Genomic DNA, 17649 nt, shown 5'->3' with positions numbered 1-17649 from the left:
TACAAAACAAGATGCTAAGAAGCTGTGTTCTAGAGTCCTGGGCTTCAGCTCCTCAGAATTCTTTTCTTTATATTCACAGAAGGGCAATACACAAAAGGAACAGCAACTTAATAACATTAAAGAAAATAATCACACAAACAATTCATTTTTTTTGCCCACTCCTTCCCACCTAGGATTCATTTATACTTAAGAATAAAGGAAAGAAAGAGAAGAAAATACTAACCCAGGGCAAAGCAGAGCTGTAAGCAAAACGTTTGTCTTCCACTTCTCGCCTCTAAATGCTGAAGGAAAAAGTAAAAACAATTTTAAGTTCAAGACTTTTTCCAACTGTTTTGCAGTATGGCAGCAAGATGCAGATTTGTTGTCTGAGACACCTGCTCCAGATTGAGGTTTATATTAAGCCCAAAAATTCTGAATTTAACATGCTGTGTCACATTAAACACACACATGTACTTACTCTTGTACATTCTAGCAGACACATAACCAGCTGGAGTTCCCAGTAAGACCCACAATACAACTGCACAGGTCATCAAAGCACCACGGTTGGCAGGAGAAAGAAAACCAAGGCAAGCTAGGACTAAAGAGACAAAAAGATTTAGTCATTTGTGGGCACATCAAAATTCCCTATTAACACATATGAACAGGTTTATCCCTTTCACTACCAGATATTTAAATTAAAACTACCAAAGTTTTATGTGCATAAGATCTCATACAGCCCTATCACATGATCATACTCCCAATGTCATTTTTTCATTCAAAATAATGTATTATTTATTTCCACCTCATCTTTTAAACAGAAAGTTTCTCGAGAGCAAAAGACGGAAAAATAAAACGCCACACAGAGATAAACAATGAATCTGAACCAAACTTCAGCCTGAAAAACTGTGCTTCCAAAATCTTACAGTCCTCCTGTAAACATACGTGGTCAATACTTACGCATGCTAAGTAACAACAGAAGTTTAATATGTGGCATAAAGGATACCCGAGGACAGCAGGTCTGAAGAAACCAAGAACTTCAACAGCACTAAGGGTTTTTTTGTTGTGCAGGGAAGTTGTTAGGGGTTTGGGGTTGGGGTTTTTTTGGGGGGTGGGGAGCAGAGGGGGGAATATTTGTTTATTGGGCTTTTTTAAGGTAGAAGTAAGTGTGAAGACGTAAGATCTTAGGAGGTATGAGTCACTTGCTTGAAATTCCACAAAAGACTCTCAGCCGCTATGATGGACAACACTCCAGTCAAGAATGCACTAACTTGAAAATAAGCCTCTTTTATTAAAGAAGGCTGCCCGTGCCCAAACTAATTGTAGAGGCCAGCCTGGAGATATTCTCAGAAAAGGAGTCCATCAGTGACCTCTAGTAGGGAGTTTTGTTTTTTAACAGAAAAAGGACTCCCACTGTCTAATTTCTTTCTACGCTACAGGAAACTATCACAGTTAAGTAAGTTACAAAGAGTTGTGATCAACACTGAAAGACAAGCACATCAAGAAAATTCTAATAATCTTACAGCAACACGTAACGAATAGAAATGAAGCAGCTCCTCTATGAAAGACCAAAAAGTCTGAATAAAACCTGGAGAGCAGAAATCAGAAAAAAAACCTTCCTTTGTAATAAGTATCAGTATACTTCCCAATTCTGCTGTACAGTAAGAAAATGAATTGTCATATACTTTATAGATAACATATAATAAACCATCAACCTGCGACAGGTTACATCATCGCATGTATATATAGCTATTTATGGTAGGCTCTCATATATCTCAGTTTTGTGTCAGTATTATTTCATTGGCATTCATTCTTGCTCTTATTTCTGCATGGCTGCAGACTGTTGTGTCAAACGTATTAGACAGAAAGTGTTCCGAGAACATTACAGCTTTGATTAGGTGTCTTGCACTACTGGATCCTTAGATAATTTACATCATGACAAACTGCTTCTGTTTAACAGTGTTACTAAAACTACCTAGATTAAGGTTAATTAATAGTACTACTATATATTCTGTATTAACAGCACTAATATTTTATTTTACTAACGGATGGACTTCATTTCCAAAAGAAGGCTTCTATCACCTTTAATAATATATTGCACCACAAATATCACCTTAATAAAGTTACTTACATAAAGTAATAAATGTCATAATGAAAATTTGCGTTCCTTGGCCCAAAAAGACAGACAGTAACATTCCCTTCCTTGGAGGTCTAAATACATCTCCATGAACCAGCTTCCAGCCAAATTCCTCTTGGGCATCTTCCTGTATAAAATCAACAAAGTCTTTAGCAAAGATACATAATGCAGTAGTGAATTAACACAAACAAGATGTAAAATATACATTTAAAGTTTGATTGGCTTCCAGTTTAGATCCAAAGACTGACTAACTGCATCCAATGAATCACTCATTGATTTTATAACCCCCTAATGGTTCAGTGAAAGAAAAAGGCAGGATTTTTCAAGAAAATCTTCATCTCAAAGCAAAAAAAACCAAAACGTTATATGGTTTGGCTAATTACATCATTCTAAATTTAAACAAAAACAGCATTCAATTTAATTTAATTCAGATTATAGCATTGCAACGTACTTCAAGCATTTATCTTTTTTGCTTCCACTACAAAGAACATCAGTCTCAATGACAACATTGGAAAAGAATAAAATAGTCTCTGTACTCCAGAAGGAAGTTTGCTCCCTAGAATCACTGGGGGCAAGTACCAACAATCTTTATCCCACTGCCAGAGGTGAATGGATGGGTGGCACGGGAGGGATCTCAGTCCAGCAGCTCTAAGGAACCACTGCTGAAGAATAAAACTTTTAAATAAAGTCACTCGCACATCTTCCCTCACAAAAAAAACCCAAACACACACCCGTGACCACAAACAGTAAACAACATGCCAAGACTACCACTCTCTTCCTCACAACGTTACAAACTACACGTTCAATTCAACCTAGGAATACCGAGTTTAGTTTAATGAACTTCTTACCCCTAGAATTACAGTACACAAAAAAATAAGGCAAGAAAGAATAAAGACCAAACTGGCCACTGACATAACAGCATCTTAACTTGTGACAGATTATGTAATTTTTTATTTATTTTTTTTTTAGCAAAAGATTTCATTTGCTGGCTAGAATTTACTCTCAGAAGTCTGATATACTAATACAAAAACTGAAAACTATTAAACTAATATAAAATTTGATTAAAAAAACCCAAACAAACAAAAAACCCCAGACTGTGCCTGCAAAGACAATTATACCAGGTATCTAGGTATAATTTCAATACACCAGCACTCTTCCAGTAAAGGAAGGTTTGCTTGGTTAAAAAAGCATAAAGTTCAGATTTTTCTGAACTTGAACTAATTGTGACAATGAGAAAATTGTCAAAGTAAGACAGAAGAAAAGATTTTCCCTAGGTAGTTGTGAAGAATGAAAGAATTTAAAAGGTTACCATCTGAAGCAAATCTTTATCCGTTTTCAAAATGGTGAACACTAAGCAGAAGTAAATGCTTAGTACTTTAGTTCCTGACAGAACAAGGAAAGCGTTGTACAAATTTGGAATGGCTGGTATTGGATTTCTTATCAACACCTAATCTGGCAAATGCACTCAAAACACACCCTCTGGTTCTAACACAAACTTTAAAACATACAGCTACATAGTAAGTATCTTTGTTTAAGAAAAAATAGACAGAAAACAAGCTTGGCAGATCGAGACCCCTGATTTATCTTTTACGGGCCTATGGGCCACAGTGTTTGTCTCAAAGCCTGATTTTTAATAAAACTCTTCTATTACAGGCCAATTAGCTATGAGACAAAGTATTTTCCAGACTTTTGTTTAAAGAAATCAGTAGTATTTTATATTGCTAACCTTTAACGTTCAAAGGACAAGAACTGTACAACTAATCCAAGTAGGAAGCTATACTTTATAGTTACAAAAAAATACTTCAGGAAAAACTAAAAATACGCTTATGATTCTTGGCCAATATTTTAAAATTTAGCCTAATTTTTAGCAAAGTGCAGTAATCCTCATCTTACCCATAAGTTTAGCCTAGTTCTCAAAATACTCTAACAAAGATCTAAGTCCTCTACACTCAAGCAGTCATGGTCAAAAATTAAACAAACAAACAAAAACAAAACAAAAAAAAAAGAGACTAGTTTTACCTTTCACTGTTGAAAATATATTGACATGAATTCTCTGCAGCTCAGGAATCTTCTCGTAGTCCTAACGCCCTAGAAGTAATCTAATGATTTCTAAACACTTCATTAATTAAAGTATGACTCACTAAATCTACATCTTGCTAAAAGGTATTAGCTGAACATTAAATGCATATACTTAGACCACAACTACTGGCTTGTGCATTGATCTCTTTTCAAGTAGAAGCACCAACATTCCCTAAGTGTGAGATATTAACTTGCTTCACTGCAGCTTCCTCAGCCCAGGTCTTCTTCTGCACAATTACTTCACATCTTTTTAAATCAGTTCCTTGAAGTGCAAACAGGTCTTTAAGTGTCTTACAACTGGCAAGAAAATAAAAAAAGTGTGGTTTTCTGAAAGTCACACCTATCCCTGCTGTTAGCCATAAAAATGAACCAAGCTTCTACAGGTCATGTTCTTCAGCACGTTAAGAATGACCAATAAGGATAACACAGTATAAGATATTGAACATAATTTAATTGAAAGATCAAACAGGAGCTTCGCAAAAACGATCAGTTATAAGATGTGCAAAAATTCCTCCACTTTACTGAATTTGCATTAACAAAAGATATTAAATATCAAAACCACATAGAAGAATAAAATACTTTCAGATGGATGTTTTAGTTTCAATATGAAACGTTTTTGTGCATTTTAAAGTATTTCTTTATCCAGACAGATAGCAACAACAGTGAAAATTCAAGCCTTTCTAGTATCTGACATTATTTTTCATCTTTGGCTTGCAGATACCACTTTTACCAATGACAAAGAGTAATTTTTACTCGGCCTTTCACTCACAGTCTACTTACTGGTCAAGTCTTTAACGCACAGTCAGTTATATTCTCTTCCACCAAGGCAGCAAGCCACTGTAGAGGCCTGCCCCCTTCCCATTTTAAGAGGCACGTATTTCAAAAAAACTTCCAACAGGTTCAGTCAGATGGCAACAAGCTTCAGTCACTACCTTAAGTTAGACAAACCAGGCTCTGTTTGACAGAGTGATCACCAGGAGAATTGTATTTAAAAAAACCTCACAACGTAATTTACACACACACACAAAGTAGTTCTAACACAATTAGAGATCGTAAGTTGTCTTGCACATAAACTGCAATATTAGAATTTCCTAACTGCAGACAAAGTATATGATTTCATCACACTTTCTAGCCACAGACAAAAGGCAACATCAATTTGTATTAGTCTACCTTAATCAATCTCTCCCCTAACATTTAGCAAAACTACTGATATTCACACTGATTTCACTCCATTATTAGTCGTTGGTTTAATTTTTGATCCTTTTGCGATAATCATCTGTCATCGGGGTTTTTAAAAAAAACACTTTGCTTTATGAAGTTGCATAGCATCACACTTCTCATGAAATTTAGACCACAAACTTTCCTAACTTCACAAGTCACATGCTAACACACTTCCTTTCTGGACAAGGCACGCTACAAACTACTATAACGAAACACCACCTTGGAATCTGAAAAATTGCAGCAACTGAGCTTCCTAACACAGCTTCATTACAGTGGGGGGACAATACCTGTCTGCAGCACTTTTAAGCCTGATCTCCTAACAAGGGAAAAAAACAGTGATCAAAAATAACTGTTCTCCTCACAAGTTTGGTTGTTCAGACTATAAAATGCAGTTTTAGACAAATATTTAGACAAAATAGGCCAAAGTGGGTAGCAAGTCTTTGCTTCTGCATTACAAATGTCACTGCAACAGACACAGTGCAGGTCCTTTCCACTAAGGCTACATAACATTACTTAAAACAGGGCTGCGTTGACAAGGAATCTTACATATAATCCTAGGTGGCACAGAATCACTCAACAGATGATGATGGAAGGGACCTCTGGAAGTCATCTTGTCCAACTCCCCTGCTCAAGCACGGCCACGTACAGCAGGTTACCCAGAACCATGTCCGTATCTCCAAGGATGGAAATTCCCTAAATAAAACACTGGCTGCTTAGGTCAGCGTCATACCACCAGCTACATGACCTGACTGACTGCACAATGCAACCATACGACTCTGGACAAACCGCCGCATCTTGCTGGTGAACCAGCGCCAGAACACTTCTCAATGTCTGCACTGTGTCTTGTGGCTGTTGGCACTGTGAAAGTATTTATCAAAAAAAGAGGCTTTCCTTGGTTAAGGCCTTGGAACAAAGGGACTTGCATTTCAAATACAAGTTTTTTCACTACCAAAAAGTTTCTGTGAATCACTCCACATACTTCTAAAATCTGAAGTATGTCCTCGCACATTACAAGTTCATTGAACGATGCTAGAAAAGTACGACTGTCACATCTGCCCATGTATTCCTGCTTTAGAAAAGCTGAACTAGCAATAAAGCTATTTTTAACCCCCACATATATTAGCATGTATCAGATTCTTGGTATTTACACATCTCTTTAGACTGATTCAAAACTAATTGGTAGACAGCACTATTACCAGAAAAATGTGCTCATGTGGAAGCTGTAAATCTTACTCACAGAAGAGTCAATCTGGTTGTATCTTGCAATATCTTTATGAAGAGTCCTCAGAATGATCATAGCCACCATGCCAGATAAGAAGAGAACAATTACGAGGGAATTCATTATACTGCAGATAAAGAAGAAGTCAAACTTTCAATCCATATTCAGGTTTCAGGACACTCACGCCAATGCATACCACATACATGTACAGCTCAAATCTGAGGAATAAATAAAGTCTGAATATCTACAGTTAAAGTAATTCAGACCTTTTAGTATTTTCCCACCCAGAGACAGTAGACTGTTTTAAATTGTGTACATACATGACTTCTTAGGAGAAAGAAGTGAGAACAATATTCCATAATATATTGTTAATTCTCAAAACAGTTACATACTGCTTTTATTTTCCCCTTACATAGCTAAGAAGTGATTTCTCTAGTGAAACAGCTACAGCTCTTAAAGCAGACTTTGTCAAGACTTTATAACTATCAACTAATGAAATCTATATCATGCCATTTAATATTTTGTAGAGACATATTTAACCAGATTAGCCTTTTCAAACATTTTATATTGCAAAACATTAACATTTCAACGTAAATTACATACTTGATATCATTTCCATGGTACAGAGGGAAATATATAAGAGCTTTTCATATACTTTTTACTCACAAAAACAGCCCTTCTTTTTACTGTAAGCAGCTGCCGAGTACAAAACACGCAGTACACATATGTACCTCTCACTTGGCAGAGAAAGCCAGACAGTAACAACAGGAACACTGCAGAGCAGCAATGTGTCAAAAGTTCTACAGAATGGAGATGATAAAATAAAACGATGGAAGCTGCTTTTCTTTTGTACACTAACAGTGCATTCCTTTGGTGAAATGCAATACTGCAGTTGCTCCCAAGAGATGGAAGACTGATAAAAGTTACTTCACATATGAAAACAAGAACATTTTCTTGCCTGAAAACTAACAGACTTTGTTCTACCACAGCTGAAGTTATACATTCCTAGCAGCACAAATAAGAAATCTCTGTGCTCCCCTACAGGGTTATTCACTGAAAGAATGCAAATCTTACCTAAACCACTGGATGTTTGTATGTGGCATTGACTCCAAAATGTAGTCCCATCTGGAAGCCCACTTAATATTATTCTTTTCCTATAAAGAAATTAAACGGCAATTAACAGAAACAAGTACAAGTTTGGTGCGGTCTCTGAGAAGGAATAAGCACATCAAATCTCCTCCACAAACCTTCCATTCAGCATTAATACCTAAGCTTGGTACCGACCCTGGATGTTAAATCTCCCTCTTGCATTAATTCATCTCTTGAGTCTCTCAAGGAATATCTTGTTCACCAAAATCTCCTATCCACATCTTCCACCCTCAACTGCAGCTTCTCTAAGCCTCATCTTTCCCTAATTTGGTACGTAGCTGCCTGCAGCTGCCAAACACATGCTAAAAACCAATCATGCCATCACTACAAGATACTCCCAGTATAGCACACTGATACTGAAACTTCAACTTTGTTAAACATACTCTATGAATATGTTTCTAGTTTCCCCTGGAATTTTTCTCTCTTGCCATCTTTAATGTATTTAGCACAGGCTTCTTTGCTCCCTGTCATAATGCTGTCTGATACAGACTACTTTCCACTCTGATTCCTGGCAGACAACTTTCATTTCCAGATACCCCTCTGAAGGATTTAAGAGGAAATCATTCAACAACTTTCACCTTTGAAAGACACTTCCATTCCCTTCTATCTCCTCCTCTAAACACTTCATGTGAAAGCTGTACAAGTGATGGTTCTCTCTGATCCCCAAGCCTTGCTCTCTACAGCTTCTCTCATGAGATGTACACCTGCTGCCCCGTTAACAAATTTTGTCTCCTCACTGGCATGAAGTCCTGCTGAACTTCTCCATTTATTCACCAGGTGGTAAGTTTGTACAGATAATTCTCAAAATTTAGACCATGTCTCCAGCCTAGAATTTTTTAGTTCCGATTCATGTTTTGGCTCAAGAACATGTAACAATGAAGAACTGCACCAACGAGGTAGTCGAAATGCCGTAAGTTGTTCTTTATCAGCCCAATCAGTAGTTCACAGGTAGTTGGGACAGTTTCAGAAGTGTGGTTCTAAAGCTTGTTACTTGAGTACCAACCTGCTCACATGCCTACATTTTTGTGTACTTGTGTATTAAACATTAGAGGCACAAACATGTATACTTTCCACATACACAGAGCTGAATACCTCACCCATTTCAATGAATTAAAGCAGACAATGTAGCTTTTTATCAGAAGTCAGCTGCCATACTGGAAAGGACAATGAAACAGTTACGCATTTTACTAGTTTACATATTTGGGCTTACTGAAACTAATGTTCTCCTATTTAAAGATACTGTGAAACACTGATAACTGCTCCCCTTTTAAGTTCTGTTGAAACTAGTAATGAAAAGTAAAACATAGCAGGTATTATTTCAAGTGCAGGGTCCCAGGCAGCGGAGAAAGCAAGCAGGGCTGAAGGGCCCGTGACCGAGATGTGCCCAGTGCCAGCCGGCAGCACAGGGCCCACGGCAGCTGCTCCCCACCCATGGGACAGGGAGCGGGGACCTGGAAGCCCCACGGGTGACACAGCACCGCTCACGCTGCAACTCCAAATGGCAATCCATCCTCATTTGAACACCAATGTTAAAAGACAGGAGGCTCATTCATGTAGTAAAACTGGAGAGTCTGAGGAGGACTGGGTGTCTCAAGGGAAAAGTAACGGGATATAGAGCCTCACACCTCCGGGTCACTGGTTCAAATCAAATTCAATTTGGTAGAATAAAAGTTGTTATCGTATGACAGCTGCTTGACTGCCTATACAAAATAAGCTGGTGGTCTCAAGCCAAATCCAGTAAGATTGGTGCGTTACATCAGAAAAACAACCATGCTTTTGGGACAGACTGGGACCAAAGTACCAAGGTTTGAAGCAGCTTGAATCAAATCTTTCGCATCCCCCACGGAGGCTCACTTTCCATGCTGGGGTAAAGACCCAGTTGCGAGAAAGTCTAGTTTCCTCCTAAGTCATAATAGGCTGAATAAAGCATGAGAGTATTAGTAGACATTAGAGTATTGACTCTGAAAGGCCACCTACTTGAAAAAAAGCTAGTGAATAAAAACAATGGAAAATGAGACAACACCTGCAACTTCACTACAAAAAAAAAGAGCTTTAAATATTGATCTTTAGCATATTGTAACACAAAAGTGCCTCCAAATATAATACAAACCTTTCTTCAACACAAGACTTTCAGTATCCTGACTGAACTGAAAAAAATAGAGCATACCTCAAGGAAGACAACTCTTGCAGTTATTCAATCTACTACCTCTATTTCTATTAGTAATAAAACAGGGCAAAAAAAAAAAGCACCTTTATTTATACATTCCAAGTGTCAAACTACATTAATAGAAAAGTAAGAGATTTTGGGGAAAGTGCTTCACAAGACCATCCTTATGGAATTTACACTGCTTTAATCCAGTTATGACTATTAGCAAATTATCCAATTGTCTTGATTTCATTCTTTTGGGGAATTACATATTCATGTAACAGATTCAATACTTACTTCAAATGTCACAGAGTAAGTGTAGATCAAATTCAGTTTGTTGGTGAATTCTCCAGGAATCTCCATAGGTGGACCTTCACAACTTAAGTTGTTCTCATCTGTATGTTTGTAGCTAAGGGGAGGAAGAAAAAAAAGTCAAATATAATTGCATATGCTCTACAGGATGAATTTTCACAAATTCTTTTCTGAAATAAAAACTTGCTTTAATTACTTAAAAGAAAAAAAAAACCACCAAACCACAAACCAACAAGGAGAGCTGTGTATATAATTTTGTACCAGCTATTCAAGTTCTTTGAGAATCTGTTTCCTGTTCTATCAAAAGTCAAAGATGTTAAAATATATTTTTATTAACACTTATGTTTGCAGCTAGAGATAATAAGAGATAAATAAAATCACATATACAATTAGGTATCATTATTCAGAATTTTTCTAACAGCCTTAAAGCCACACCAGAACTGAATACTATTTTTCACAAGCAAGAGCTAAAAAATCCACAGAAAGCACCCTAGTGATTTGGATCTTGGATCACTATCCTATATTCAATTAATATCTGTTCACACTTCTAGGTATTTGAGAACATTATAGGTAAAGTTGTTTGCAAAGTGTATGGGAAATGAGAAGCACAGATCTCTAAAGGTCATGAGATGTGGTGTCACCCTACCCAACCTTCTGCAATCATCAAAATGAAGTCCTAGCCCTAAGCTAAAGCACTGCATGGTTAACCGGGTTGCAGTCTGGAGATCTTTACCTGGTAAGATTGTAAGTTTTAACATAAAATATCCCTTTTCTGCCATCATTCCTCTCTTTCCCGTTTTAACAACACTGTGTTACTGGTGAGGGACTCAGCCTCACTGTGTGATCGTCAGTAAGGAAGACTGAGAATTTCTTAGCAATTTCCCACAGGTTCTCACCTTCCCTCAAGTTTCATAAGGAAAAGGGTGTTTATTTTATTTTGGTAGATTTGGAAGTGTCTTTTTTTTTAATTACTATTATCTTTTTTTTTTTAATTACTATTATCTTTTTTTTTTTTTTTTACCCTACATAAACTTCAAATACATAAACCCTTCCCTGTAGTATCTTAGAAATACTGCAGCTATAGAAGCACAGTGTCAAAGAAACCTTAAAGTTTGCTTGAATTTACTCCTGTGAACCTCCTCTAACACTGGAAAATAGCTTCCCTCTCACAGCCTCTTGGCCAAGTTGTATATACCCAATTTAGGTAATTCTACTTTACACGCATTATTGTATGTCAACAACTAAATCAAGCCACAAGGTAGCAAAAACCTTCATGAGCCTTTCAGGGTTCTCCAACCCTGGTGCTCCAACCACAAACACTCCCCATCTCAGGAGAGCAAGGCTGAAGCAAAGCAGCAAGCGAACCACCAGGTCAGAGACTGACAGAACTGAGGTTATGTGCAACCTAACTGTGCCCCCTTGTGGTCTGCACTACTAGTGAAAAGACAAATTCCCAATTTTCAACCACTCTGTATGCTATTGATAAAGCGTTAATCAGGAATGGAAAAGACTGGTAGAATCTTCTTGCCACTACCTCGGAGCATATGTAAACGGAAGGAAAAAACTTGCATAGCAAGTATAATTCACTAAAAACACACTGTACCATTGCAACAGAAAAAAACAGTATACCCGAGTCATATTGTACCATACATGACTGTATGACTCGCAAAACTGGAGGAGTGTAATTTAAGAACGTACTTAACTCTGTATAAAAAAGAGCTTAGCTAAAAAAACCAACACAACTTGCTTTGATATTTTATAAACAGATTGTAGTTTTCAAATACAGGTAAGTATGAACCAAGCATGAACAAACTGACAAGAGGCCAAAGCAATTGCTTCAGTCTGTTTCTGACCTCTGAATTGTTGCATCTCCTCCCCGACCAACACAGAAACTACTGTTCGAGAAAGTCTTAGGAAATCGGTTGTCATCTTCTGCTGTTCTGAATATCAGTACTAACCTGATATTTTACCTGTACTTTAGTATCTGAACTAACACAGGAAAAAGTACACCTGTACAAGTACTGTACACTCATACAAAGTACAACTGGGACACAATGCAGCAACGGTAAGAGAGATGACATGGGAAACTTTCTCAGTTAAAGGATGTTTCTCAGTGTATCTGAAAACATGTATTTTAAAAGAAAGTAATGCACACCCAGATGCAAATCAATAAACACATGAAAAAGCTTCTGTTGTTTGTGTCAGGTTCTAGGAGTCTGCATAAACAGTTTTCCCATCAGGAGAGACTCTGGGGAACATTTTTAAAAGCAACGTTAAGGTCGTGGAACTGCTCTCTTTGTAATAGTTCCAGCCACGAACCAGTATACTGAGAGTTTTATCAGAAGTCAAAGTAACCAGTTCCTCAGAACTTACGGACACCAAGTATCATTTCTAAGTTTACAACTACTATTAGGACTCCCTAGTACTACAGCTTGCTGCTTTAATACACATTACCTTTGCGGTCTCAGTCTTGCCATCACCAGTCTCGCACCAGGCCAGTTTTCATCCTTCCCACTATGGTACATGATCGTTATGTCAACGTGGTTGAAGAGGTAGAAAGTGTTCTTCTTGTTAAACTCTGACTACAAAATACCATCAACAGATTGAGAAACTTCTCCAACAAAGAGGGCATAAGCAGTCAAGAACTTTAAAATGAGACCACTGTCCAATGAAGGAGCAAGAAAGGAGGGGGAATACTTCAATATTTACTTTTAATACACCTGTATAAAATATTTATATATTTTTCTATGTATTATATAAATACAAATGTATATAATAAAGCATCACATCTGTGTTACTAGGAAAACTTAAATGCATTTGACACCATTTTTGTATTTACCACACAAGGCTGCCAAAACAAGTTTGAAGAAGTATATATTCAAGGTACAAGTAATTCAGATTCACCATTTCTCCCTGCCCCCTCCTCCCAAAATTTTCCTGGTAGACATTCCGGCTACCAAAGCTTACAAACCAGGTTCTGCTTAAAAAAAAAACTTTCAGTAGCTATTCTGCTTTGTCATTCCTATCCTTTCAGAATCTGGAATTATGAAAAACTATATAAAGCTCAGATGACACCAGAGTCAATTAAGTTGGCTTGGATTTTCTTTTCTCCTCGACACTGTCATTGTTAAAAAAAACCTTGATTTGTATTAGGGGACCAGGATAACAGACTGCTCATTGAGTTTCCAAGTAAAATAATTCCTCAATTTATTGTGTATATTAGCCATTTTCCAATTGCCATACAACCTCATCCCTTGCCCCCCCACCCCCAGCAAAATATGAAGGTGTCCTGCATTAAATTTATCTGGATTGCTCTTCTTTCACTATGATCAAGATTCCCATCGGGAGAAGACTAGAACCATACCTGTGCCATACTATAACCCTATCTTTAGCTACCTGTTTCCTCCTTTTCCAAAGCAGCAATTGAAGCAATAATATAGCTCACCAGCTGCATAAGTGTGAGGATGAACTGTAGTTCTGCCATTGCATGATGCCCCCATTTTTAAAGATAATTATGTCTGCTGGAATAGGTATTTGGGTATACATCTGAAAGATGACATTCCCCAACTCAGCCCAGAGGTTACACTTGTACCCACTGTGCTACATTCTTATTTGCCCATGTAACAATCACCCCTCTAGCATGGTGCCATGCAACATTCGCATCCCAATTAGAAGTCACAGACTAAAACTGACACTGGGTATGACAGCTACACTGGCAGAGCATCCACGCCACAGCTAGCATACATAATTTGCACAGCACTTCATAGATACGCAGTACAAGCTCCTTATGCACTCACTAGGGAATTCAACATTGATGCTGATGTACAAAAGCCTCCCCATAAAAAAAAACAACAAACATCAACTTCTCATTCAAGTTGCTGACTTTGCTGCAACTGCTTTCTGTGTATCAGATAGCTTCCAACACAACATACACTAGTATCAATTTCACATAAAACAACCTCACTTAAAGTAAGCAAGTTGAACACCCAACTGGAACAAGTTACTCAATTCACAGACCATTTTTAATACTCTAGGGAGCCTCAGGACTTCCAGCCTACCAAGCTGGAAGGTAACTGCAGAGTAAACTGAACATGCATGGTAATGCATCACTTCCAAGAAGCACCAGACCTGCTGAATACAAATAAATTGACTGCACTGCAAAAGAACACTAAGTCATATGGCAGAGCAGAGACATAGCACAAATGCTCCCCCCTCACTGAGAGGAGTGTGCTACCTCACCCCAAGACAGATAAAACTGTATCGCTATTATCTGTAACTGTACTAGTTCACCATGGAACTCCCAGGATGACTGACACATTTCAAGTTGTTGTCAATATAATTCTTTCCTTGTCACAGCTGTGTTTGTTATCTTCCAGCCATCTGGGAAAACCTCGACACATTTAACTTGTAAACTGTGCTAGACGTAACTTTTGCAACTAGAGCACAGCTCTCATTTCTAGGTCTTCACTAGAAAGCTTCTATCTGAAATGGGTAAAAGAAAGTCTTGCATGCAAATACGACAAAGAATGAATAGGTACAAGGACGGATACACATGAAATTTCAGAACAACCCCCTCAATTTTCTAAGGCTTTTAGACACAAATACAGTTGGTTTACATCTCTACCTATATTGCTCAAAAGATATATGAACTTTTTTTTTTGGACAATCGTACCAGCAAGACACCGCATACAGAAGCAGCACTCCATGTTGTCAACGCCCATGTCTGAACATTAACCATGTTTACAAGGCTATCTGTTCTTTCTCAGGAAAAGAAAACTTAAAATTAAAATTGTAAATGAAATTATGTCTGCTATACTAACAAAAGAAATTCCACCACTTACATTTATAACACAAGCATCTTTAACTCTACCATCTGGAGTAACAAAACATCCTATCGGAAATCCTGGATTACAGTACTTTTGTCCATCTTCCACATCATAGCACCACGTTACAGGCATGTTATCGATAATCCTAGACAGAAATCATCAAAGAACACGTCCTCAGCAAGGGATGCACCTTATTTCACATTGATATTTAACATTCATGTAACACACAGTTTTCAGTACTGCCCACAAGATGCACAGTAGAGGACAACTATCACATTGAAGGAAGAAAGCAACCACTTAGAACATAAATAACAATGTAAAAAAGCAGCAAAAAACCCCACCAATCTCAAGCACACAGCTTACCAGTGATGCTGATAATTCAACTGCATTCCTTTCTTCAAAAAAGCCAGTTTGCTTTTATCCGCACTGTTTCCTGGGTCATATGATCTTGTGCAAACTTTCTTGCATGTTTCTTGCTTTTTGAAAGTGAACTGATTAAAAAAAACACACAAAAAGAGTAATTTCAGTTTTGCTTCAAAAATCCAAAGAGGATTTTTTTTAAGTAAAGCTGACTTTTTTGAGATACTTCACTTCCTTGCTATTAGAAGTTTCTAAAGCCAGAATTTCCCATATAACAGTTTTAACTTAAATGTCAAGATTTATGTATATCCAGCACCAGTAATCCCCTTGAATATTGCTCAAATTAATTCTCTTCAGATAAATTCTAGCCCAGATAAACCTTGAGGACTGTGCAACCTGCCCAAGGTGGACCTGCTTTAGCAGGGGGTTGAACTACATAATCTCCAGAGGTCCCTTCCAACCCTGACCATTCTGTGGTTCAGTGACTGAAACTTAAAAATTAGTAAAAAAGTTATTTTTTTCTTTTACCATTTTATTTTTGTAATTTCATCATCTGCTAAAACAGGATTAACTACACCCTTTTTGAATGTTTCACATTAATTTTAACTGCGTTTCCCCACCATGACTAAGTTATTAGACAAGGCTGCCAAAAATGCAACAAGTTGCACAGGATCTAAAGTCCGAGTGCAGACACCACCTAACACAAATGTGCTCGCATCTGTGTATCAGACTTCTAGTCTAACCCAGTTAGGATTTACCTGTTTGTGAGCTAACATACTTAAAATGTGACTTAAAATTCTAACATTATCAAGGCCTAAGTGCTAACCAGTAACAGCAATTTCTAATTCCTGCAGCATGCAGCCATTTCAAACAAGTGATTGTTATAATAATCTGTTCCATGGGTATCCAGCCCAAATGGTCCATCATGCTACATATTCAAAAGCTTCTTGTGGCCAGCAGCCATAAGACTTAAAATTACATTAGCTCAGAGCTTCAAAGAAAAAGAGACTTCTAGGAACAGTTTACACAAGGGAAGAGGCATCACCTCCTTAACAGTCCTATGAAAAGGTGTGACTAGGTCCCTAATGGCTGAGCTGCAGTAGACTCATAAACTCTACTGCCTCTTTTTCTCACAGGTATTTGGATTATCTAGCAACCCATGCATACAAACACAGCCCAGTTTCCAGTTTCACCATCAAATCCCAGTCTGGAAACTGCTTTTGAAAAGCGCATAGCTTTCAAGCATTAAGAGCCAGCATCTGACCATATCTCTTTACTGCTAATAATTTTCCCAAGCTGATTGTACAGCTTTTTTAGAGACGCTCCATTTGGTCATTGCTAATGCAGGGCATGAGACAGAAAATTATTACATACCTAATCTACAAAACACGTCCATATATTTATTTTACAGATTTCAAGTGGCATGCATCAACAATGAAAATTTGGTTTTAGACAACAGGTACTAAGTGTGTACAAACAGGGAAAAGCTGAAACTGAGCCCCAAATTCCACCTCCTACTCCAGAAGTTGCCCAATAGTACAACCAAGCATATGAAACAATTCTTGAACCACCAGTCACAGCCTCCAACATTACATTTTAAAAAATAATGACTTCAGATCACCTAACACACTATACAACCTGTACACAGCTGTTAAAGAATTGCTTAAGTTATAGTTTCTGAACTTCTCTATGACAGAGGAACAGGAAAGAACAGCGATTACTGGCTCAGCTTCCTAACTCTAATTAGCCACCCTAAGATGCCTTTGGGGTGGTTGGTGGGAGGGGTTTTGTTTTTATTACATAAACACTATAAGGCTGATATTGAAAAAAGTAAAAAAAAAAATATCACACAATCATCAAATATTCAGCTATGTCTGTATTACAGTCATTAAAATGACAGTTATCAAATTTAAACAAGATCAACTTCAAGGGATACAATAACCTTATATGGAGATGATGCTATTCTCTCCCCAAACAGCACTTGTCCAAGATTTTCTGATGGCCTCTTTTCTTCTGTATCTTGACAGAAGTCAAATCTGGAAAGAAGTGGAAAACATTACCTGTGATTTTTAATTGACATACAAGTCTAAAGATGAGCCTAAAACAATTTCTTGAGTTATGCCTTTAACATGGCAGTTTTCATGCTTCTTTTGGCAGGTCAGATACTGTTAGTAAAAATTTGAGTGCCTTTGCAAAGAAATTTGGTGTATATTACACAGAAATA

General features: G+C 37.5%; 1 protein-coding gene across 1 annotated transcript in view; it reads right to left on the bottom strand.

Moving 5' to 3' along the window:
• LOC102058650 (transmembrane 9 superfamily member 2-like) overlaps positions 1-17649 on the bottom strand; it is a 33561-nt gene that overhangs the window by 13942 nt on the left and 1970 nt on the right. Inside the window, exons 3-12 of the mRNA XM_055727329.1 lie at positions 17368-17461; positions 15429-15556; positions 15081-15210; positions 12694-12821; positions 10225-10336; positions 7707-7786; positions 6651-6759; positions 2108-2240; positions 458-577; positions 224-281 (exon numbers count right to left, since the gene is read on the bottom strand). Of these exons, the coding sequence (XP_055583304.1) occupies positions 224-281; positions 458-577; positions 2108-2240; positions 6651-6759; positions 7707-7786; positions 10225-10336; positions 12694-12821; positions 15081-15210; positions 15429-15556; positions 17368-17461 (1092 nt within the window). The remainder of the gene's footprint in view (positions 1-223; positions 282-457; positions 578-2107; positions 2241-6650; positions 6760-7706; positions 7787-10224; positions 10337-12693; positions 12822-15080; positions 15211-15428; positions 15557-17367; positions 17462-17649) is intronic.

This window comes from Falco cherrug, chromosome 15 (genome assembly GCF_023634085.1).
Source record: "Falco cherrug isolate bFalChe1 chromosome 15, bFalChe1.pri, whole genome shotgun sequence".
Taxonomy (NCBI): domain Eukaryota; kingdom Metazoa; phylum Chordata; class Aves; order Falconiformes; family Falconidae; genus Falco; species Falco cherrug.
This window is presented reverse-complemented; position numbering and strand designations above follow the sequence as displayed.